At 45.4% G+C, this 23,862-nt stretch overlaps 1 protein-coding gene across 1 annotated transcript; it reads left to right on the plus strand.

The window, feature by feature from the left end:
- The first annotated feature begins 1,665 nt into the window (after nucleotides 1–1,665).
- Qdpr (quinoid dihydropteridine reductase) lies at nucleotides 1,666–22,487 on the plus strand. Its single transcript, XM_026403297.2, has 7 exons — nucleotides 1,666–1,882; nucleotides 4,306–4,398; nucleotides 7,483–7,579; nucleotides 10,733–10,873; nucleotides 17,048–17,156; nucleotides 18,920–19,003; nucleotides 21,797–22,487. The coding sequence occupies exons 1-7, from the start codon at nucleotides 1,784–1,786 to the stop codon at nucleotides 21,900–21,902; spliced, it is 729 nt and encodes a 242-aa protein (XP_026259082.1). The 5' UTR covers nucleotides 1,666–1,783; the 3' UTR covers nucleotides 21,903–22,487.
- Nucleotides 22,488–23,862: the final 1,375 nt, after the last annotated feature.

Consider the following 23,862-nt stretch of genomic DNA (forward strand, 5'->3'; position numbering starts at 1 on the left):
GGGTAATGATGTCCATCTCATTCCACCATCTTTCCTGCCCCCATACTCCTCCCCTCCCCTCCATCCCCTTTGCCCAATCAAAGTTCCTCCATTTTCCCCATGCTCTCCTCCACTGGCCCATATGGAGCAGCATCCACTTATCAGAGAGAACATTTGGCCTTTGGTTTTTTTGGGATTGACTTACTTTGCTTAGCATGATATTCTCCAACTCCATCCATTTATCTGCAAATTCCATGATTTTATTCTCTTTTAATGCCGAGTAATATTCCAATGTGGTATCACTTTTTTTCCCCCTAAATAGTGAACTTCTTAACTTTTGGTGCTTTAGGGATTAAGCAATCATTTCCAGGAAATGGATAATCATTTCTGTGGATAACACAGGATTCCCAAGGAGCCCATGGTGTGCTGATTGGAGGTGTACTTAAGCAAATCCTGGCTGTTGAAGATCTGGGTTCAAATTTTCTCCTTGGTCATGGGATTGTTTGGTGGAATAAAATGAACCAGCACACAGGAGTCACTTACTGGCATTGACATTTATTGAGCTCCTACCACTTAACTATACCATATATTCCTCTAAGTACTATAGTATTGTCATGGAGAAAAATGTAAATGACACCTCTCTTAGCTCGCTTGAAAATGACTAATTTTGCAGACTACATGACTGGACAAAATATTAATAGTTTCCCACTAGCTTTATTGCAGATGACACCTCTGACTGTGGGTTATGATGACAGCAGCTACTTAGGTTACTCTTCAGAGATTGAAGGCCACTTGTGCTGAAAACAACTCTTCCCTCCGGCCTGCAGAGTCGAACAGGAACTGGAACTGGATGAAAAGGCTCGCCACCTGTCTCCTTCCTTGCCTTCTTTGCCTTTGGGTCAGATTCCACTCAGCACTGTATGTAGACATGTTGATCATTTTGAGAACTGTTTTGATCAAAACTATAATATAGGGTTTACTTGACATGGACTCCCCAGTCTTTATCCCGGCGCGAAGGCTAAACACAGCTACCTGCCACCAGGACCAGAAACACTAAACCATGAAAGGAACGTAAAACCGTGACCCCTGGGTTCCTGGGAGAACTCCACCTATTCCCAGAAAAGACGTGAATATTCCTCGCCGTTGTTACTCGATCTTATTCTTTGTACCCTACATGTCCTCCACCCTCTAGAGTTGAGAAGTTGATTTGTCAGCAAGACAGCTCCTTCTTTTTTCCTTCGGCCACCGGATAAAACCTTCCTTCCTTCCTCTCCTGTTTTGGATCCTGTTTTTTCCGAGGATGTGCTTCCGAACCTGGGTTTGCTAACAGCATTACCTTTTGCAATCCTTCCCCAAACCCCGGGGAAACAGAATATTCCTCCCAATTCACTCCCGAGGAAACTGAGGCATGGAGTCAGAAAGGAAGTCGCTTAGGCCACACAGCTTTCGAACAGTGGGGCAGGCAGAGTCCGCACTCTTACTTAGATAAATAATGTATTTTAGGAGGTTTGTTTTGCATTGGATTTCCAGCTCCTCGTGCAACGGCGCTGTGCGGCCACGCGCGCTCTCGGTCCACCAAGCTGCACTCCACTGTCCGGGGCTGGACCCTCCTGAGTGACAGACGGTCGGAAGGCGGGGCTTTGCCGGTGTCTCCGCCCCCGGGGCGTGGTGGATGTGGGCGTGGCCGCAGGCGCTGGTCCTGGGCGGCCGAGCTCGCCTGCCTTGGTGGAGGGCCAGGCGGCGGCAGTCCGCGCGGCGCTCAGTCCGGACCTAGAGAACAGCGGCGCCGGCGGGGAGCTGCGGCATGGCGGCGGCGGCGGGCGAGGCGCGCCGGGTGCTGGTGTACGGCGGCAGGGGCGCGCTGGGCTCGCAGTGCGTGCAGGCCTTCCGGGCCCGCAACTGGGTAATGTGGCGGGCGGGGCGCTGTGGGGCCGGGCCCAGGGCTGCTTGTGCAGCGGAGGGCAGCCAGGAGGAAGCCAGGACCCCTGTGCACCTGGGACTCTGGTGCCTGCACGTGCGCGCATACTCTGCAGGTCTCTGTCTTGCAGACATGCAGGCCCCAGTGCCAGGAGGTGGTAGTGAGGTTGCTCTCTAGACTCTCACCTGGCCCAGAAAGTCCAGAGCAGTTCCAGAGGGGGAGGAAGAGGAGCCGGGGTGAGAGAATGTAGAAGGAAGCCTCTAGAATTAGACTGCCTGTTGCCTCTGGTTACTAGGCCCATGACCATGAACTGATTACTTAACGCCTGCCAACCTCAGTTTCCCCTTAAATAAAATGGGATTACTGATGGTGTTTACCCCTTGGGTGAGTTTTGAGGAGTAAATGAGATAATTGATGTTGTTGCAGGTAACTTATCTGACACATGTGCCAAAAGCTATTTAAATGCCAGTTATTTTTGATGTTACTATTACCACCCCTGTTCCTTTAGCTCCTTTGGACCTGCCAATTTGAAGACAGCCCGAAGCTGCTGCCAGCTTTTTAACAAAGAATATTTCAACTACTTTTTGTAGTCAAGTGTCCAGTGTCAGAGAGTGGCAGGTGCAACAGGGCTAATGGTGGGAGGGGCAGGGACTCTTGAGCCATCTGCTCAGCATATGGGTCTTCCTTCTCTGCAGCAGCCTGGGTAAGGGAGTCCCCTTGGATCAGAGGGAGGGTCCCAGGGTTTTCCTCTCTCTCAAAACTTGGAATAAGCTTCTAAAGGATTCCAAACACACCTTTCCCTCCTGTCACCCACCTGTCAAAACCTGGGAAGACTGATTAAGGTGTCTTCCTAGGTCTGCAGAGATGGAGGTTGAGATGGCAGCGTTGAAGGAATGTCTGCTGGGGGCTAGGCACTGTGCCCCTACACATCAGAGCTCCCAGACTGCTAATTTCCTTTAGTCCTCCCTGTAACTTTAGTGAGGTGGATCCTATTAGTGTCTTCTTGTTGCAGACAGGGAAGGTTGTGCTTTCACTTGGCAGGGGGCACTTTGGTTTACCCCCGCCTCTGTTGGAGTCTGACCAACTAATTTACCTCTGACTCTGTCTTTTTCCCCTTTCCTTGTTGGCTCTTAGGGAGGGCTGGGAGGGAGTCTTTTTTTTGTCTCAGTATTCCCCGTGGCTTTTGGAGTACAAGTAATGAGAGTTGTTGAATGATTCTGTGGTCACAGCTTAAGGTAGAGATACTGAATTCTGGGGCCTTCAGACTGAAGGATCCTGGAGCTTTCTGAGTAAGAACCCTGTGTCACCTGTGCCTGGAGACTTAGCATTCTCCATTTCATGTAATTTTTGCTAACCTTGTCAGTCATACATCCCACTTTGGGTGGGTGAGGAATGGCTGTAGTGTTTGAGGCTGAAAAAGCCTCTCAGTGGCAGAACCAGCATCCACTGTGATCTGTCCAACTCCCAAATCTCTCTGCCTTAGACATTCATCCTCCAAACTACTGGCCTCCATAGGAGGAATCTGCTCAGCCACATGCTGTTGTACAGTCTGAGAGCTAGAAAGGGTTTTACATTTTCAAATGGTTAAAAAAAATCATATAAGAACAATATTTTGTGATGTGGAAATTATGTGAAATTCATATTTCAGCATCTGAAGATTCATTGGAACACAGCCATGCTCCTTCATGTCCTTATTGTCTGTAGCCGGCTGTGTTCTGCTGCTATCATAATGATTTGAGTGCTTGTGACAGAGACCATATGCCAGCAAAGCCTGAAATGATTGCTATCTGGCCTTTACAGAAGATTTGCTGACTCCTGGTGTCTCTGGAAGTGTAGAGAAGGAGGGGAGGTGTTTGGAGTGAAAATGCACAGGGAGGAGGTGAAATCTGGGACCAAAGTCACAAGTCCCTGGGAGCGGTCAGTTGCTTCTCTAGTAGGTTTTCATTTAAGTGTTGAGCATCCTTACATCAAGAAATCTGAAATGCTCCCAAATCCTCAACTTTTTGAGGGTCAGCGTGATACCCCAGCTGAAAAATACCACACCATGAAACTTTGTGGCATGTACAAAATTATTAAATATATTATGTAAGATTACCTGGAGGCTGTGGGTATAAGGTATATATGAAATGTAACTGCATTTATATTTTGACTTGGGTCATCCCAAGATATATTATGTGTGTGCTAATATTCTAAAATCTGAAAATCTCCAAAATCTGAAACAAAAATTTTAGATCAGGGATCCTCATCCTGTGAGCCTCTTTTTTTTTTTTTTGTCTCCTCTCCCCTCATTTCTGGGTGTGGATGTGGATTTTTTTTTTCTCTTTTTTTATTGTTGGTCGTTCAAAGGATGTGGATCTTTAAGGGAGTAACTTGGTGTCTCTGAATCAAAACTATTTTCTTCTCCCCAGTGGGTTGCCAGCATCGACGTGGTGGAGAATGAGGAGGCCAGTGCTAGTGTCGTTGTTAGGATGACGGACTCCTTTACCGAGCAGGCTGCCCAGGTAACTCCAGAAACATCCCCAGGGATGGGCCACGAAGCCCCTTACTGTGTATTCTTTTTTTTTTTTTTACAATCATTATTTCTATAATTACGAAAGAAAGCCATTTGTGCTCTTGGAAAATTTGGACAAAGTGATAAAATACAAAGTTATTTATATAATCCATGTCTGAGTAGCTCATTGTGGCCTGTTTTCTTGTCTTTCCTATGCAAACCATATGTATTACTTTTGAAAGTTGGAGTAGTTTTGTATTTTTTTGTACTAGGATCAGCTTTTTAATTTTTCTTTTAAATTTCTTCTGTAATTTAAATTCTTCAGCACTTAAAAAAAACCTTTGGGATGTGCACTTTTTCATATTGTTGATTGGCCACAGTTTACTTATTTCTATTTATTGTACACTTCATTTTTTTGCAGATTTTCATTTTGTTTCTTATTATTTATCAAGAATGGTGTGGTGAATATCTTTGTCTACAAAGCTGATTTTTGGTATACTTTCTACAATGTGAAATTAGCTAGTTCAAAGCATGAATGTTAACATAGGATATTTTAAATTAAAAAACTATATGCATATCATAAAACAGGCTGAACACAGTTATATAAATATATAGGTAAACTGTAAAATGCTTCCTTTTCTCCTCACTTTACTCCCCCAAAGGCAGCACTGTTAACTGCAGGGATGTCTTGGTATAAATGTCTTAGATGCTCTTAGGCAGCTCTTCCTTTCTGGAGGAGCCCTTTCGAGCTGCCTGGAGGACTCTGCTTAATGTCTCATGCTGGTGGTCAGCCCTCATGCTCAGGAAATCTCCAGGCCATCCTGTGCGATGTACTGTATTTTCACAACCACTCATGAGGCAGGTGAGAGGATCATGTTATTGCTGGGAACACTGGGTTTCAGACACTAAGTGCCATGGTCAACAAGCTAGTTCCTGGTGGAATCAGGGACATGGGTCCTGACACTAGCGTGGCTTCTAAGTGGGTCACCTTTTCCTTTTTTTTTTAAATATTTTTTAGTTGTCAATGGACCTTATTTTATTTGTTCATATGTGGTGCTGAGAATAGAACCCAGTGCCTCACACATGCTAGGCAAGGGCTCTACCACTGAGCCCCAACCCCAGCTCCGACTTTTTCCTTTTCATGTAGTTGTGCTTTCCTTGATGATCTTACACTGATGGATATTTTCTGATTTTTGGCCGTTTTGACAACAGATTTAAAGAATTTCTAAGGTGATGTGTATATGATGCAGAAAATACAGATCAGCAAAAAGAAGAAATTGTTGATAGTTTCACAATGAGGTTAATATATTTTTAAGTTCACCACCAATCCATCTCTCCAAACATGCAATTCTAAAATATTTAAGAATAAAATTGAGCATAACTTGTAGCTCATTTGCTCTTTCTAGAGTATCAGATTGATGTAGGATAGAATTAAAAGCCGGATGACTTACTGTGGAACATAGTCATCTCTTGATACCTATGGGGAGATGGTTCCTGAACTTTCTGTGGATATCAAAATGTTCAGATGCTCAAGTCTTTTATATAGAGTAGTATAGCATTTTCAGTAACCTACATGCCTCCTGTATACTTTTACCCTCTCTAGACTACTTATGAGAACTAATACAATGCTGGTGCTATGTTAATATGTGTTGTACTGTATTGTTTAGGTTATGATGATAAGAAAAAAGTCTATACATGTTTATTACAGATGTAGTTTTTTCCTTTGAAAAAGGTTTGTTGAATCAGATGTGTAGCCCATGGATGGCGGACGGTGTTTTCATTGTTCTTATTCTTCTTAATATGGTCCTAATGTTTGCTCTACTTACATGTTAAAAATTGAACTTAATGAGTATAATAATAAAGTTGACCTGGCTTCTTTAGTTGCTAGGCACTGTTCTAAGTGCATTATTTACTTTAATTCATCTAGTCTCCATAATACCCTCAAAACAAAGTTTCTAATTTTATCTCCCTTTTAGAAATGGGGAAATGAGGCACAGAAGGACCTTTGGTATTTGCTCAAGGTCAAACAGGTAGGAGGTGGCATAGTCAGAATTTGAACCTGGGCAGTGGGATTAGTTTAATGACTGTGTTTTTAGCCATTGTGCTGAGTTTCCCCAGAGCAAACTACTTCATATGAACAAAGTAATTGAAAAACAAAATGGAAGGGTAGTGCCAGGGCTCGGCAGGCAGAGGGTCTTTTGGGTGTGGGTCTCTGCAGTCAGTTCCTGCTATCTGCAGGTTCTGAAGCCCCTGTGGGTTTTTGAATGTGGCTGTTGTCTCCACCTGAAACTTGACTATAGAATGCATCTGTAAGAGACTGAGGAATGCCTTAATTATTATGGCTCAGCTTTTAAAATTATTTATTTCTGGACCATCAGCATGATAGTCAGTTTTTGGTTTTAAAGCTCCACAAGAAGAAATTCAATCCCGAGATGTGTAAAATTGGCCAATGGGTAGGAAATTCAACTAGTAAAAAGATTTGAAAGACATTAAGTGTATAGAAGATTCTTGGGCACAGAGCAAAATTTAAGTGGAGGGAATTTAAAACAGTCTCATTTAAATTTTATTGTAAACGTGAAATATAGATGCTTTAAAAAGAAAAAGAAGTCAAACAGGTCATGGTTGCTGGCTCCATGTGTCCCTAAAATGTAGACTGTGCTGGGTTAGGTATGGGGTCTGTGCATGTGCAGATGTCAGGGAGCTGATCCAGCTTCTGGCAAGCAGATGGACTCTGAGCTCTGGACACAGCTTCAGAGAGGAGAGGGGCCAAGGGGCAACTCAGAGCCACAGGAGGAAGGTCAACAAAAGATGCATCAGGTTAGGTGGAGGCCAAGGGAAATTTGGGAAACTTCTGAAAAATGGAAGGTGAGGCATGTAGGGGAGGGAAGATTGGTTTCCACTGGAGATTGAAGGAGCAGTTGAGCCCACAGAAACACCCCTCAGAGGTGAGTCTTTCTGTCTGGTGTCCTGTGTTGATAGCCGGCACTGTAAACTGGCTTACAATGAAGAGGAAGAGAAACCAAGACAACTGTCAAGATACAGACTGTCTCAGGCTGCCCTGCAGCTCATGCATCTGCTTGTTCCCTTGCTCAAGGTGACTGCTGAGGTTGGAAAGCTCCTGGGTGAAGACAAGGTGGACGCCATTCTCTGTGTCGCTGGAGGATGGGCTGGGGGCAACGCCAAATCCAAGTGTGAGTTCTTTTCCAAGTTAATCATTCACACCACTCTGCTCTTTGTCCATCTGATGCGGATCAGGTGTTGGCGAGATGCCAGGCCAGCTGTTTTTCTGTGTGTCTCCTAGAATCTTTACAATAGCTCTGTGACTTAGTCCATTTTGTGCTGCTACAACAGAATGCCTGAGAGTGGGTCAGTTATAAAGATCAGACATTTATTTCTTACAGTTCTGGAGGATGGGAAGTCCAAAGCTGAGACTTGGTATCTGGTGAGGGCCTTCTTGCTACATGATCCCATGGTGGAAAGCAACAGGCAAGGGAGTAGGAGGGAGAGGGGGTGGGGGGACAGGAGTTCATCCCTTTATCAGTAAATAAACTCCTGCAATAAGGACATTAATCCGCTCATGAGGACATTCTACCACGGGCCTGCGCAATGGTTTCATTAATGAGGTTCTAGGCATAAAGTTAGTTAGAAGAGATCGAAATAAAAACACAGACTCAGTTACCTTTTTTCTATTGCTAGGTCCAAGACGGTTCCCCTCTCTGGTTCGCTCCTCTAGCCGCCCAGCAGGGCAGCAAGGATTACTCAGGGCTAGCAGGAGAGAGAGAGAGAGCGAACACGCCTGGAGTAGCCTTTTATTGGGGAACAAGAGATTCAGGGGAGAATTCCATCCAATGAAGGTTGAGGGGGGCTGCACTCCAAGGTCAGGGTCAGTGATTGGGTCCCCGGGGTCAGTGGTCAGGCACACCCCCACACAGATGGGCTCTCTCATCAGGAAAGGGTCGGGAAAACTTCGACATAGCCAAAGTGCCTGAGGCCCTTAACGGGAGTCACCCAATCACGTGTCAGAATGGCTTCCCACAGGACATAATCACTTTTAAATGTCTCAACCCTCTTTACTTTTGCACTGAGGTCAAAGTTTCCAACAGGTGAACTTTTGGGGACACATTCAGACCACAGCACTCTCAGGTAGTGATTAACACCTGTCTTTTAGAGATGAAGAGAAAACGTCCCACAGAGGGAGAGAGGGAAGGTAGACATTTGAGTTTGAAACTCAAAATAGAGATAGAATGAAATCAGCTGTTTCTGCCCAAATTCTCAGAGTTGGTTCTATTCAGGAATTGGGGGATGTGCATGAACTTGAGAGATTTTTCTGCAGGTCCAAAGAACTCAGATTTGATCTTTTGCTGCCTCCGATTACATTTTTCAACTTTTTATTAGGAACATTTTTCACACACACAGAAAATGCACACAAGGCTATTTTACCAACCCGATTACCGCACAAAATACCAGCCTCATGTTTAAATGTGGCTCACAGAACTTCAATTCCTCTTTAAATGGCTTTGTTTAGTATAAAAGAGATGGTAAAATTAGGAAACTTCCTTTTTCTTTATTAATTGCTGCTTTTGGGGCGGGCTCCTTAGTGTTATAAAGAGGCTCTAAATTGCTTCATGGAGTAGTCCTATGACACCATTACGCCCTCCAAGTAGACTCAACAGATGTTAATGTTTGCCAGACCTAACGCTCTCCTGCTTTCTTGCATGCCTGCACTTTGTGTCTGGCTTTTTTGTTAACCATTGGAGGGAAAGTACATGTCACCTCACCTCAGCATGCACCTTTCCCAACAGTGAGCCTGTTTTCCTACATTCTCCCAACACCATTGTACCTATGAAGATTGACAGTAATTCTGTAGTTAATAATGTCAAGTTGCAAACTGTTGCTGTTTTTAATCTCTTCTTGTAGAATTCTTCCCCTACTCCCATGAGACTTTTTGTTGAGTCACAGGCAGTTTTCAGAAATAGGATGTCCCGTGTTCTGAACTCTGTTGTTTCCTCTAAGATATCATTTGACGTGTTCCTCTGACCCTGCTGTTTCCTTGTGAACTGGAAGTTAGGTCTAGAGACTTGATTAGATTCAGGTTAAACATTTTCGAGGTGGGAGTTCTTGAATGATGTCGTGCACTGAGTATTACATCACACCAAAGCCCAGTGTGTCAGGTGGCCCTGACCCTGTCAATGCCAGATTTAATGCTTGGTTAAGGTGGACTTCCACGTTTTCATGTTTGCAAAGAGTACATGACCCATCGGATTGTATATAGAACTGCGTCCCCCATGATTTTAAGCACCCGTTGGTGACCCCTGCCTAAAAACCATATGCTGGCAACTGGAAAGTGGTAGTTTACTAATTTTAATATCCCTTTTATACGTATTAGCTAAAGCCATTTAAAGAGGAATTGAAATTCTGTGAGCCACATTTAAATGTGAGACTTTGGGGGCTGGGGATGTGGCTCAAGCGGTAGCATGCTTGCCTGGCATGCGCGCGGCGCTGGGTTCGATCCTCAGCACCACATACAAACAAAGATGTTATGTCCGCCAAAAACTAAAAAATAAATATTAAAAAATTCTCTCTCTCTCTCTCTTTAAAAAAAAAATGTGAGACTTTGTGTTTTGTGGATAGGTTGGCAACATAGCTTGATGACCTTGGATGTATTTTGGAAGCAAGAAATGATAAATATGGGTCCAGCACACTTTTCCCTAGTGTTTTTTAGTAGGAAAATGCAACCCCTGGTTTGCGCCTGCCGATCCCTCTATGAGGAGGACATTCTTTCTGGATCATGGGGTTACATGTGTTAGTCACCCCCTTGGTGGGGTGACATGTTACCACTTGTCTCTCCTGCCTGACAGGAGGCTAAAACACGTGTGACAGAGTTGTCATTTCAGCTCCCTTTGGGAGCTTTAGCTGACATTAACCTTTCAGCTACAAACAATGTGGCTCTGCCAAAGCCCTCTTTATGGCCATATGGATAAAAGCCCACACAGTCATATAGGTTCTTGTTTTAAATCTAATGCCTTTTGTAAAGTAAAACAATCTTTGAATTAATGCCAGTGTGGCAGTCTGGTGACTCCAGATTTACTTGCTAAAATTTATTGGCTAAAATTTTCCCAGTTAACAGGTGAAGAAGCTGAGAATTGGTGGTCACATGCCCGGTTTTGAGCCCTGTGCCTGCCTCTCTGACTACCCAGCCCTGTGCTGTTGGTATTAGACCCTGCTGTAAATGCAGGCAGGGGACCAGGGGGCTGTAGGGACTCCTTTGAGTTAGGGCTTGATGAGTTGAGCTCTCCTTTGACTTTCTTCTCTGGGAAACTGAGCCCACATGTTTTTCTGCTCAGCTCTCTTTAAAAACTGCGACCTGATGTGGAAGCAGAGCATGTGGACATCGACCATCTCCAGCCACCTGGCCACCAAGCACCTCAAAGAAGGAGGCCTCTTGACCTTGGCTGGTGCCAAGGCTGCCCTGGATGGGACTCCTGGTAAGCCTTTATTTTCCAGCTGTGAAATGGGAATGTTGGCATTGCATGCAGGGGCTGCTGGGCACTTCATGGGATGAGGACTACTAAAGCCCTTTATGCTCTCAGGTGCTTTACAGTTGGATGGATTTTACTTCCTTTTAGGCCTGACTCTGTAGTGGGAGGGGTCCTGGTCTTTTCATTTGCATTTGTCCTCATGTCACACTGACTAAGGAATACTAGTCTGGCACCCTATCTGGTCCATTTAGGTGTGGTCCACCCCGGAGTGAATGATGTGGTGGGTATTCACTGGTTGATAAATAGGTTTTATTATCATTGCACATGGTCCCAGAGAAGGAGCTTGGCAGCTGGAAGTGGTGAGGACTCTGGAATGAGAGGCTAGGAGTTGATTCCTCATTCTGTTTTCTCTGACCAAATTTCTGTTGTTGTTTCCCTAATTGTACAACAGTGACAATAATATCCAACTTGAAGAGTCACTGTAAAGCTGTAGAGCTGTTGAAGGGTGGATAGTGTCCAGCATGGGGTGAGACCAGTACACAGAAGGTCTTACTAGGTACAGATATATTTCAGATATATTCTCATTTAATCTTGGGGTAGGTATCACTGTTTGCTGTTTGAATCTATAAGTTTGGGAGTTAAGTCTAGGTTTATACAGTAGAGATACAAACTTGCTTTGAACAAAAACTCTGACCCTTTCTGAATTGTGTGCTGTTTCCATTTCATTGTGCAGACTCCAGCGTCCTTTGCATTTGTTATTTCCTGTATTCATTTGCTGGGACTGCCACATACTGGGTGGCTTAAACAATAGAAATTCATTTTCTTGCCTTTGTCGAGCTGAAAGTCTGCAGTCAAGATGTTGGTTTCTCCTAAGGCCTTTCCTTGGCTTAGAGGTGGTTGCCTTTTACCTGTGTGCTCACTGTCTTCCATGAGTTTGTGCTAATTTCCTTTCCTTAGGAGGATCACATTGGTCTGGGTTCCCACCCTAATGACCTCACTTTAACTTAATAATGACTTCCTTAATGACTCTTTCCAAATATAGTCACATTCTGGGGGAGGACTGCTGACTAGGACCTCAAGATGTAAACTTGGGGGATGCACTCCCCTTGGAACAGGCTAAAGTGCACAGAGGGGAAGAAAGTGCCCCCTAAACTCCTGGTTGTTGTTTTTTTTTTAAAGGGAACTTTTTTGGATCTAATGATGGAGACCTGGGGCACCTTCTCAATTTTAATGTCACTCCCTGAACTGTGAGGCCCTTATTAATTAGTGATTTCTTTTTCTTCTTCCTTTTTCTTATTTTGGTACCAGGGATTGAACTCAGGGGCATTTGACCATGGAGCCACATCCCCAGCCCTATTTTGTTTTTTATTTAGAAACAGGGTCTCACGGAGTTGCTTACTGTCTTGCTTTTGCTGAGGCTGGCTTTGAACTCATGATCCTCCTGCCTCAGCCTCCTGAGCTGCTGGGAGTGGGCCACCATGCCAGGCTTAAGTAGCGATTTCTTGCCACTCATTTTCTTATTACATTTCCCAGAGCATATGACTGTACAAGTCCATGGCTGTTGTTATAATTAAATCTGTGTAGATGTTAGATGTTTGGTTGAGGTCTGATTTTATTAAAGGTGACATAGGCCAGAGGCACTAAAAAGTAAATACAGAAATGAATAATAGTTTGACATTTAGAAACAAAACCCTAGGACTGAAAGACTTAATTTTTCTAAAGGACAAAGCAGTCCTCTCTCTTTTCCTTTGGTTTATAAGTTCAGATGGTCCCCGACTTTCAATAGTAATTCAATTTTCCAATTTTTTGACTTTGCAGTATGAGAAGGCATACCTGTTATTCAGGTGTTCACTTTCAGTACAGTATTCAACAACTTACATGAGATAAGCTCTGTGTTAGATGATTTTGCCTGATTACAGCTCATGGAAATATTTGAACATGTTTAAGGCAGGTGAGGCTGAGCCATGCTCTTAGCTAGATGCGTTTTCAACTTGCTGTTTCAACTGTTCATGGGTTTATCACGATGTGGCCCATCTTAAATTGAGAAGCATCTGTATCCTTCTTGATGTGCCTGCAAGCCCTGAAAGCATCTACACTGGTCTTCTGTGGTGACTCTCACACTTTCTCACCATTACATATTTGACAAGTTCCTTGACCACTTTGAGCCTTGTTATCTGTAAAAGGAGGATAAGTAATGATTCTCCTGTATGTGGTGGTTGTGACTTGTGTCCGTCTTGACGGAGGTAAATGGCTAGGAGGGTATTGCAGCAAGTCCATAACGTGTGAATGAACTCTTAGTGCACGCTCCAGGCTTACTTTTGCCCAATGACTGCTGCTTACAACAGTCATAAATTTATCTCTAAACTCTTAGGTTAGATGTTAAGCTAATTTGAGGCATGAGATCTTTTGTTGTTGTTGTACTGGGGATGGAACTGAAGGCCTCATTCATGCTAGGCAAGTTAAGCTATGTCCCCAGCCCTTTTTAATTTTTCTTTTTATTTTCAGAGAGAGTCTTACTAAGTTGCTCAAGTTGGCCTTGAACTTATGATCTCCTGCTTCAGTCTCCCAAGTAGCGGGTCTTACAGTCATGGGTGTCTATGCCTGGAGAGTCATGATGTCTTTCAACTTTGTTCAGATCTCTCTCCGCCAAAAAAAAGATTGGTGGGGCTGGGTTTTGTGGCTCAGTGGTAGAGCTCTCGCCTGGCATGCGCAGGGCTCAGCACCACATAAATGTAAAATAAAGATATTGTGTCCACCTAAAACTAAAAAATAAATAAATATTAAAAAAGATTGAGGAAATCTATTTATACTTTGAAAATAAATGATGAATCAAGCTTAATAGTCCCTTAAACCCAAGAAGATTTGTTCAAACATGATTTTTTTTTCTTTTGGAGAGATACTGAGTGAATGTCCCACTGAGTAATTCTTCCCCCTCTTTCCACAGTTGTATTTGAGGGCTGTTTATTGGAGGATAAATCTATTAAAATGATGGATCACTGTGCAGTGACTGGAGTCTTTGTAGGGACTACACTGATCATTGTATGATTTGGAAGACAGTGTTTTTCTTCTTTGTGAGGTGTACTTTTGTTTTGGATTTTGCAGATGAGCTCTTACCCACTTTGTGTGCCAAAGGTGGTGTTCTGTAGGGCTCAGCCATTAGGGTTGCTTGTTCCTTTCTTCCCTTCCCCAGATCCCCTCTCTTGGGACTTTGCTGAGTTTGTCCTGTTTTTAATTCACTGTTGGCTTCCTGATCCCTGATTAAACAGAGAAGTGCAGGATGGTGAAACAACACTCTCCTTGTGCTTCTGAGTACTTTTTGAGACCTTGACCCTCTTTTGCAATTCTTGGTGGTTGTGGAGGCTGGCTGGTGGTTGGTTCCTGGCTGGGTTGTGGTGTCCCTCCCCCTGGGCCCGGCTGCCCCTCAGCGGTGGCACTAGCAGTACACGCGGTGCTAGGGTTTTTAGGGAGGCTGCTGAGGTCTGGAAGGAATGGTAGCTTTCCGAAGGGGGAGGTGTGATGGGATCACCCATGCTCACTGTTGCTGTAACAGCAGGATCCAGTGAGCAGCTGCCGTTGGGTGCAGTGGGGAGCAGAGGGAGGAGGGACACCCCATTCCTGCCACAAGTCTGTGGGGCAAACAAACCTCTCCTAATAAAAGGCATCTCTTGCTTCAGGCAAACCTCATTAAATAGTGGGAGGGAAGAAACACTTAAAGGTAGCATGATACATAAGTCAGATTGGCTCAGGTGGTGTGCCTCTCACATTGTACAGTTTATCAGTTCATCTCAGTAAATTTGTTTGGAAAAAAAAGTCTAATTTTTTTAGGCATCTATCTTGCAGTGTTAGGCTTATTGGGTCAACTCTGTATGTATTTAATGTCACGCTGTCTGCAGAGGTACCTCTAAAGTAGGTGCAATTGTTATCCCTTGCATGTAGGCGAGAAAACCAAAGTTCAGTCATGCTGGGTGACTTGTCTAAGACCACTCAGCCAGTAGATAGCGAGTGGCTAGTAAGTATCAGATTGGTGTGGGTACTGCATCGATCCATTGACTTGGTCTTTGTATTGAGAGTCAGGGGTGCTGGAGGATGAGCATGGGACACTGTGCCCAGTTGAGGTCTAAGCAAAATGCTCTGGGGAGAGAAAAGGGGAAAGGGAACCCCAGCTCTGGGAGGTTTTGTGGAGGGAGCTGATTTGATCAGGATCTAGGAATTTGAAAAGAACCTGTTTTACCACATAATCATCGCTTCTGCATTAATTATGTTCACAAGGATCCTGTGCATCCTACTTGTACCAAAGGTAGTTCAGTAATAAATGATTTTTGAGTAATACTGGCACAATTTTTCTTTTAAAGCTTCACATTGTGGACGCACCACTTTTTTTGCTAAAGATTTTGGCATAAAATCTGTGACAATTACGCAGTGAAATATGTAGAACTTAAGGGGAAAGATAAGAAGTTGCTTTAGTTTTTATTTCAACAATTTTATTAATCAGCTTTTTAATTGGAAAACTAACCAATGCATGTAGCAAACGTCCACATGGAGCTGAAAGAAGTACAGTGAGCAGGAAGAGTCCCTCCCACGCAGCCCCTGGTCCTGCCGCTCTCCCTCCCCGGCTCTGCCAGTCACGCCTCTCCTGCACCCTTCTGGAAGCATCCTGTGCGTATTCTGTGTGCACCCACACAATGCCAGGTGCATTCACATGTTTAAAACAATAGTTCCATGGCTTTATAGAGGCATTTTGGTGCCTTGCTTTTTTCACTTTCTCATAGATTGTTCTTTCAAAGTTAGTCTGGAATACTGAGAAACCAAGGGTAGTGGGAAACATTTGCACAGTTTTTAATGAAGCAGAGCTCCCAGGCAGAGCCTCATTCGACTTCACACACTTTTTTGAGGACCGGTCCCTTGATTAAGCCCTGTTCTCCACCCTCACCTGTTGCCCGTTTCTGATTACAGTGATTTCAGTCCTTATTGAAGGCCACTCTTTGGATTGGGGCTACACTGTTAAGTAGTTAAGATCCCTCCCTTGGGAGCTCTGGGAGTGAAGGAACCTGCTTGAGATGTAAGATGCCTTTTTGTGTGAGTGCCTAGTGACGTGGGCATTAGTATTGCTTTTGGTGGGGATGAACTGGAGGCTGAAGGGGCCGCTGACACTCGCCTGAGTCACAGTGGTGAGGAACCACGCCTGGGTCCCAAGCTCTGACTTGGGACCTAGGTTCTTTTCCATGGGCTGTGGGACTCGTCCTTAAAGCTGGGAGTTTCTTTGTGTTCCCAACACTGGATCTGTGAATTTACACATAGAAGGGGCTCAGTAATGGGATGGGTTCAGGGGGGTTTCCGTGTCTGGGAGTGGCAGCCCCTGGCAGCTGCTTCCCAGGCTCTGGCTTTGTAGGCAGTGGAGTGATGGCAGGTGGGCCCAGTGACACTAGAGAAATAATGTCGAGACCAGAATTGACAGTCGCACAGAAGGAGTGCAGGCTGCTGTCCCATCTCTGGTGAGCAGACAGGCTGTAGATACCTTCCAGTGTGTGCCTGCAGGACCATGTGAGTAGTGGAGAGCTGGCTTGGAGGGCGTCCTGTCTGCCCCGGCCCCAGCAGGGCATCTCCCAGGCAAGGGAGTAGCTGGTGTCCCCTCACAAAGTTGCGCTCCCTGCCACCGACAGATGGGCAGTCCCTGGCACCATGTGCCCTCTGATTCCTGAGGCCTTTTGTGGATATGGTCTCCTTTGGTCCTCAGCCTTGTGAATAAATTGAGATCTGAGTCGCTACTTCCATTTACAGATGGAAAAACAGGCCCAGGGGTCTGTGATGTTGTAGTTGTTGGTAAAACAGGAGTGAGAGCCCCACTATTTGAATTCTAGGTCCAGGACCCTTCCTACTGCTTTTTATTACAGCTGGGGAAGAAGAATTGGCAGTGACACCTGGGGGTCTCTAGGAAGTCTGTGTTCCTGGAACCTGGCCAGAGGCTACATCCCCTGCCTGCCTGACCTGTCCCCTCTTTCTCTTTGCTCGCTGTCTGTTTTCAGTGTGAATGTGTGGGTGAGGTGCCCTGCCTGAAGGAGGTGGCCAGATGCGGCTATTGATAAAATTTTAAGGAAACAGAGATGCACAAAGGAGATCACGTGTTCTGTGGTCACTCTGGAAGCCACAGGTAACTGAGCCGTTTTTTCTTCCCATTTCCAGGAATGATTGGCTATGGCATGGCCAAGGGTGCTGTCCATCAGCTCTGCCAGAGCCTCGCGGGCAAGAATAGCGGCATGCCAACCGGGGCTGCTGCCATCGCCGTACTCCCGTAAGTGCTTGGGGGTTTCCTGGCTGCCATTCACTTCTGCCCACCTTTGTCCAGTGCCAGGAGCTGATGGTTGTCTCAGAGTTGCTTTCTGCCAGGGACTTGTATGTTCATCCTCTCAGATTCCAAAATTCACCAGAGACCCTTGTCTTGGTCTGTTCCTGCTGCTATAACAAAGTATCTCAGGCTGGGTGATTTATAAGCAAGAGAAGTTTATTGCTCACAGTTCCGGAGGCTGGGAAGACCAGACTCAAGTTGCCAGCCAGTTTGATGTCTGATGAGAGCTTATTGCTCATAGATGGTGCATCTCTGTGAGGTCACATGGTGGAAGGACAATGGGGCTCCATCAAGCCTCTAATCCCCTGCATGTTGGGGGAGCTCTCATGACTTGACCGTCTCCTGAAGGGCCTGTCTCTCTCTCTCTATTTTTTTCCCCCTGGATCTATCAATTGTTTATCACTTACCAACTTTTGAGGTAAATGAAGAGTAAGCTTCTTAAAAACTTCGTTGGACTCACCCCTATCCCATGGTCCCCTTTCCCTTCTCCCACTCTCTATACCCAACCAAGTGTCACCAGAGCATTTAGTTAAGCCATTATTTCTGGCTAAGCCAAGTGCACTGCTGTTTTTTTTTTTTTTTTTTTCTTCTGGCCTCAATTGTTATAGTTTCTCACCTACTGCACGGATTCATTCTCTTTCTTTACCATACACACCAGTACTGACGGGCCTGTCTCCCAATACCACCTGCAGATGGTATTTCAACCTGTGAACCAGGGCTGGGTGGCAGTAGGCAGGGGGTGGCATTCAGCCTGTAGCAGTACATCTTCAGCTGATGGTTTAGATCAGGGTGTCCAGAGTGCTTGATTAGCTGGTGGGACGGGTCTATCCTTTTGACTCTTTTTTTCTTGGTTTCATTTCCCCCCCATCTTTCCCCGCTTCCCGCTTCCTTTAAAAGTAGTTTACACGTTCTGTTTTACTATATGTTCATGTTGTTAGGAGGTCAGTGTGTGAGAGTATGTGTGTGTGTGTGTGTGTGTGTTGGGGGCCATGCATGGGTGGCAAAGTGAAGGAGGGTTTAGGGGGGAATGTGGCAGCTATGGGCTGTGATCAGGAAGGAGGTCCCCAGTCAGTGTCCCATGTGGTGGCAGCTGCCTTGGTGGTGGTGTGTTCCTTCTCCCTGCAGGGATTCCGGCACCCACTGGCCTGCTTTTCTTATGATCCCAGGAAGGGACACTGAGGCTGCTCAGGGACCACCTTTCCAGTTCCCTCTCAGTTGTGAGGTTTTGTGACTCTGTGAACATCTGGCAGCTATTTTGAATGATTCCTGAGGCCAAAAAAATCCAAAGATTTCATGGAGAGTAGACTTCTACTTTAATATTTTAGTATTCTCATGTTTGAAGGAATGTCATTCCACTTGAATCCTTGGGAATGAGTCTGCTACCCTTCAGGGAGCGTGTGGAGACTTCACAAAGCAATTCACTCCCATCAGGACCGTCTTTAAAAGGAAGGCAGGACGTGGCCTTCCCATTTTGTTCTTGTCTGCCTCAAGGGTGAGTGGCAGACAGCTTGACAGAGTTACACTCAGGTGTGATTTTTGTTAGAGTGGACAGTTTCCTGGTCTCTCTGATCTCTCCCATGGACGTCTGCTGGTGCCAGAGGCTCAGGGTGGTAATGGTGCATGTTTGCCTTTTCCTTCCCAGGAGGCCTGGGAACCTGCTATAAAGGTGATGCACAAATGACACACTTATCTCTCTTTCTGCGTTACAGGGTCACCCTGGATACACCGATGAACAGGAAATCAATGCCGGAGGCTGACTTCAGCTCCTGGACACCCTTAGAATTCCTAGTCGAGTGAGTATTTCAGAGATGCACTAACTAAGCAGCCCCCACCCCCCAGTCTCTGCATTTTATGTGCTAAAGGATAAGCCCATGCTCTGTCAGTTCATCAGTAATCCCAGGGTGGCCTTGGGAGGTCACTGGGCCTCAGCCCAGTGACACTTCAGCCCAAATCTCAGGGTAGGTGGGTTGGGAGCTGAGCAATAGTGGAGGGGTTTATAGTGAATCCTGATCCCCCAGCCACTTTCCACTAAGCTGAAAATGTGAGTTAATGCTCTGGGCCTCAGTTTGTCTGGCTGTGTGGCGAGGCCCATGTTGATGGTTCAGAGGATGAAACGTGGTAGTGTGTGCTGGGCCCCTGGCACAGTGTTGGACCCTTAGCAAGTAAACCTTAGCTCCTGTACTGTCATTGCCGATGTGACCAGGGACAGCTGTGTAGCAGTGAGACTCTGGCTGGAAGATTTGGGATCATGTTCTCAATCTGTCGAGCCATAGACCTGCAGAAAGCTGAAATCTGTCCACCTGTTTGTGAATGTGGTGGCATTTGAGAGCCCACTAGAGAAAGGGTTGATTTGCTCTTCTTGCTTTTCCCATCTCAGTTTCTCAGACCCCTCTGTTTCATAATCCTGTATTCACTGAGCCCTAACTGGGGCCAGGTACTGCGCTCAGCCCTGGGCGCAGGGGGATGCAATCCCCTCCCTCATGGAGCAGGTGGGCCCAGCGGGTGGCGGCTGAGACCTCGCCCAGCAGAGCTGGCGTATTAGCTGCTCCAGTGGCTGTAGGGATGTTTGCACAGTGTGAATGTGCTTCTGGCCTAATGTTTCAGGCTCATTTAAATTAAATTGGGATACATTTGGGGTTTGCATTTTATGTTTGCAACAAGTACCTACATTGCACTGGTTACGTGCCAAGTGGCCCTCTGAACACTGCATTGCAATTACTTAACGCTCACGGCAGACTCTTTCCTCACTTAAGGCTTGGGGACTTGGGGACATTGTGGGGGTGAGTAACTTGCCTGAGGTCACAGAACAGAGCCAGAAATCAGACCCAGGCATTGTGGCCCCCAAACCTGTAGTCTTAATAAATGGTATGTTGACAGTTGTTTCTGCCGGTGCTGGGAATCATGCTTAATGCTTTGTTTATAAAAAGAAAAAAGTTCAAAGTAGCGGAACAGATCAAGCTTTGAATTATGATTGCATTTGAATTCCTTTTTTTGACAGTGCTGGGGATCAAATGTAGGACCTCAGACCTGCTAAATGGGTGCTCTACCACTGAGCTATATTCCCCGCTGTTTTTTTTTTTTTTTTTTTTTTTAAAGCCAGTGTTCCCAACAGCACTTTAGAGAGACATTGATCTAGGACCCTGACTCTAGATGGAATAAATGAGCTCCCATGTGTGAATTTGTGCTGAGCCACAGATCCCAGAGGAAGGGCTGTCTCAGGCATCCTTGGTCTAGAAATCATATTCAGCCATTTACAGTATTTGAAAACTCGCTGGATGAGCTGGTGTGAAATTTGCTTTGAAATGTCTGTGAACGCATTGCTTCCTTAGCATCCATGGTAAGGTTCTCTCTCATCCGCTCCAAATTAAGAAGACAGACAATCAGAGACATGTACAATGAGCACGGGAACCTATACACCTCCAGTGTGACCGGTCTTCCCCAGCGGGGCCCTGCTCTGCCTGCTCCAGGACAGAGGACCACAACGTTGTAGTTTTTAGGGAGTTTTGCAGGCTCCGATTTCTGAGCCTGGACTTCTCTTGGCTCATTCAGCCCTCAGAGAAGGAGCTCAGATGATCTATAGCTGACCACCAGATCTAGTCTAGAAGGTTATAGAGTGTCCCTAGAACCTCTGAGTGCTTTCTAAGGAGGTCTGGAGGACCAGCTGGTGAGCCGTAAAAGTGGATGCTCTACTCTAGTGTCAATGTTTTGTTTTTAAAAATGTCACCTAGTTGTGGCTATTCCCTGTGAATTCATAGAATTCTTGCAGTTGTGTCTCCCAGAGAGGTTCCTCCTGGCTGCCGCAGCAGGCTCAGGTGCCCCTCTCCCCAGTGCAGTTGTTGCCTGCTCTTGTTGCGGCCCTCAGCATTTTATTGTAATAGTCTGGTTTTTGTATCTCTTTTTTTCATTGCTTGGCACAGCTGTGGGTGTGCTTCACGACATTTGCTTAAAAAAATAGAATTAATTTCCAAGGTGTAAAATTCAATTGGTTCCCTCCATATCTGTGGCTTCTGCATACTTGGAATCAACCAACCTTGGGTTGAAAATATTGGAGGAATATTTGCTTCTGTGCTGAACACGTGCAGATTTTTTAACTTGTCTTTATTCCCTGACCATTTGGTGTGACAACTGTTTACATGGATTTATATTGTGTTAGTTGTCTAGAGATGATCTGAAGTGCCTGGGAGGATGTGTGTAGGTTACATGCAATTGCTGTGTCATTTTATATGAAGGGCTTGAGCCTCTTCAGATTTTGGTATCCTCAGGAATCCTGGAACTAGTTCCCTGCAGATACTGAGGATGCCTCTGTTGTACATGTGTCTTTCTCTTAAATTAACTAAAGTCCTTTTTAATCACTTAAGATAACATCATCCTTATAAAGAATTTCAACAGTGCAGAAAAATACAAAAATGAATGTTAAGGTCACATCAAATATTGTCACTCAGAAGTTAGAATGAACCAGAGACTGGACTCCCTGGGGCCCTTTCACAGCTGCTGCTGTATATCACCCTCCCTGCAGCCACTGATGTGAACATGAGCATGCCCAGACTGTTGTTTTGAAAATGTAAAGCTTTTCTTCTTCGTTCTAGAACCTTCCATGACTGGATCACAGGGAAAAACCGACCCAGCTCAGGAAGTCTAATCCAGGTGGTGACCACAGAAGGAAAGACGGAGCTCACCCCAGCGTATTTTTAAGCTTCATCTTCAGTGCCTGGGAGGGGCCTGCCATAAAAGTCACTAACCTGTCTCAGTGTGACCCTGTCTGGCCGTGTGTTTTCTGTAACCCTGTGTGTGGTACGAGATAGCGAGTCCTGGTTTTCTCTCACCTAACGTTCATTTGCTCTTCCTGGACAGTGTAATATGTTTATGTGAAGTAACACGTGATCGGGGCCTGCAAGTAGCACCGCCAGTCTGTGCTGACTGCACGAGGCGGTCTCAGAATGCCCATCTGTGTCAGCGTTGTGCTGGGTTGCTCTTGAGTCACTCGTCTGTTCCTGACAGAGGCTGCTGCCTCCACTAGATCAGCGATTTCTTGGTATTGGGTCATTTTGAGGGCTATTTTTGAATGTCACTTATTGTTTTATGTCATAGATGTAGTTTTTGTGACCTTGAATTAAACTGCCTTAAAACTACTTTTGTGGTGTCAGCCAAATCCCCTGGACTCTGTCATGGTGTCCTTTTCTTGTGCAGTTGTAAAGTGTGCCCTGGCCTAGGGCTAAGTGTGCAAGAGAACTACTGGTGAGTCTTTGGAGTATTTTCTCCTAATAAATGCACTTCATTTACTGTGTTGTCTTCTTGAACCAAACTGAGCGTCACGTGCAGTTGTCACAGAAGGTGCGCTGGAATCACAGGCTGCCTGAGGGCTTTTATCTGCTGTTCTCAAAGGGCGAGTGGTTTTTTCCACACAGTAGCTGTCTGTCTTGGGCACATCTGACTCGGAGGGTGGGGGCATGGCCTTGTGCCTCTAGTAGTGGCTCTTCAGGTGACTGACTCGGGCCCACCTGGTTGGGAACTCATGGTGTAATCCAATGGAGTCATTTTGCAGATGAGGAAATTGGTCCAGAGAGACGATAACCATTGTTGCCAGTAAATGCCAGGACTGAGCCCAGAGCCCCTGTCACAGACGGCTGCTGTGGGTAAAGGGCCGTACTCTGTGTTTTCTTCTTTTTAAAGAAGTGGAAATTCTCATAAAATTACCCAAACTTATTAGATTAAAGTCAAGGTGAGCAATCCAGTGGCATTCACACACCCACCGGTTGTACAGCTGCTGCCTCTAGGCCCCAAATATTTTCATCTCTCCAAAATTAAACCCCGGGGCCTTTAAGTATGACAAGAAAGACACTGGGAGCTCCCAGAAAAGTAGGACTGCTTGTTCAAGGTCCCCCAGCTGGAGAGCATCACACCTGGAATTGGAACTCAGGTCCAGCAGTTGATAGCACCTGCATAAGTTGCCTAGGTCCTCACACATCCAGTCCTCCATCTCATCCTCAGAATTTCTAGGATGGGGCTGGGGTATAGCTCAGTGGTGGAGCACTTCCCTAGTGTGTGCAGTACCCTGGGCTTCATCGCCAGCACTGAAAAGTAAAACAAATGAATACCTAGGATGGATGGCTCCCATTATTTAGTTGAGGAAACAGTCCCCTAGGTGACTTGCTCAGGGTACAGTTAGGTTCAGGAAAGCTGGTAGTTTTTATCCTACTTAGAAACCAGACCTAGTAAGTAATGATTGAGGTGTGTTTTTATCAGCAAAACTCAACATCATGTTGAGTTCAAGAGCTATGCAGGGAAACTGCTTCCAGAGGCCAGCTTAGTTATCACAGAGAAGGTAAGGAGGGGTGGCTTTGGAGCAGAGAGGAAATAAACTGGTAACTGGAAATGCACTAAATCTGTGCCGAGAAGAGAAGAAGATCAAGGACTGATTTCTCTAGAAGATTAGGAAGAAGAGAAAAATTAATAGAGGACACTGTAATAGTCCATTTGTGCTACTATAATGAAATACCTGAGGCTGGGTAACTGTATGAAGAAAAGAGATTGATTTAGCTTACAGTTCTGAGGTTAGGACCTGCATCTGGTGATGGGGGCTTACGTTTTAACACATGAGCCCTTAGGGGACATACCCAAACCATATCCAAGCCATAGAAGACACTGATGAGGA

Source organism: Urocitellus parryii, chromosome 10 (genome assembly GCF_045843805.1).
Source record: "Urocitellus parryii isolate mUroPar1 chromosome 10, mUroPar1.hap1, whole genome shotgun sequence".
Classification (NCBI taxonomy): domain Eukaryota; kingdom Metazoa; phylum Chordata; class Mammalia; order Rodentia; family Sciuridae; genus Urocitellus; species Urocitellus parryii.

Bases quoted from the DNA above. Each gene is read 5' to 3' on its own strand.
- Qdpr (XM_026403297.2), top strand. From the start codon at position 1,784: ATGGCGGCGGCGGCGGGCGAGGCGCGCCGGGTGCTGGTGTACGGCGGC. The intron at 1,883-4,305 runs GTAATGTGGCGG...TCTTCTCCCCAG, and splicing joins CCTTCCGGGCCCGCAACTGG to TGGGTTGCCAGCATCGACGT. The intron at 17,157-18,919 runs GTAAGTGCTTGG...TCTGCGTTACAG, and splicing joins GCTGCCATCGCCGTACTCCC to GGTCACCCTGGATACACCGA.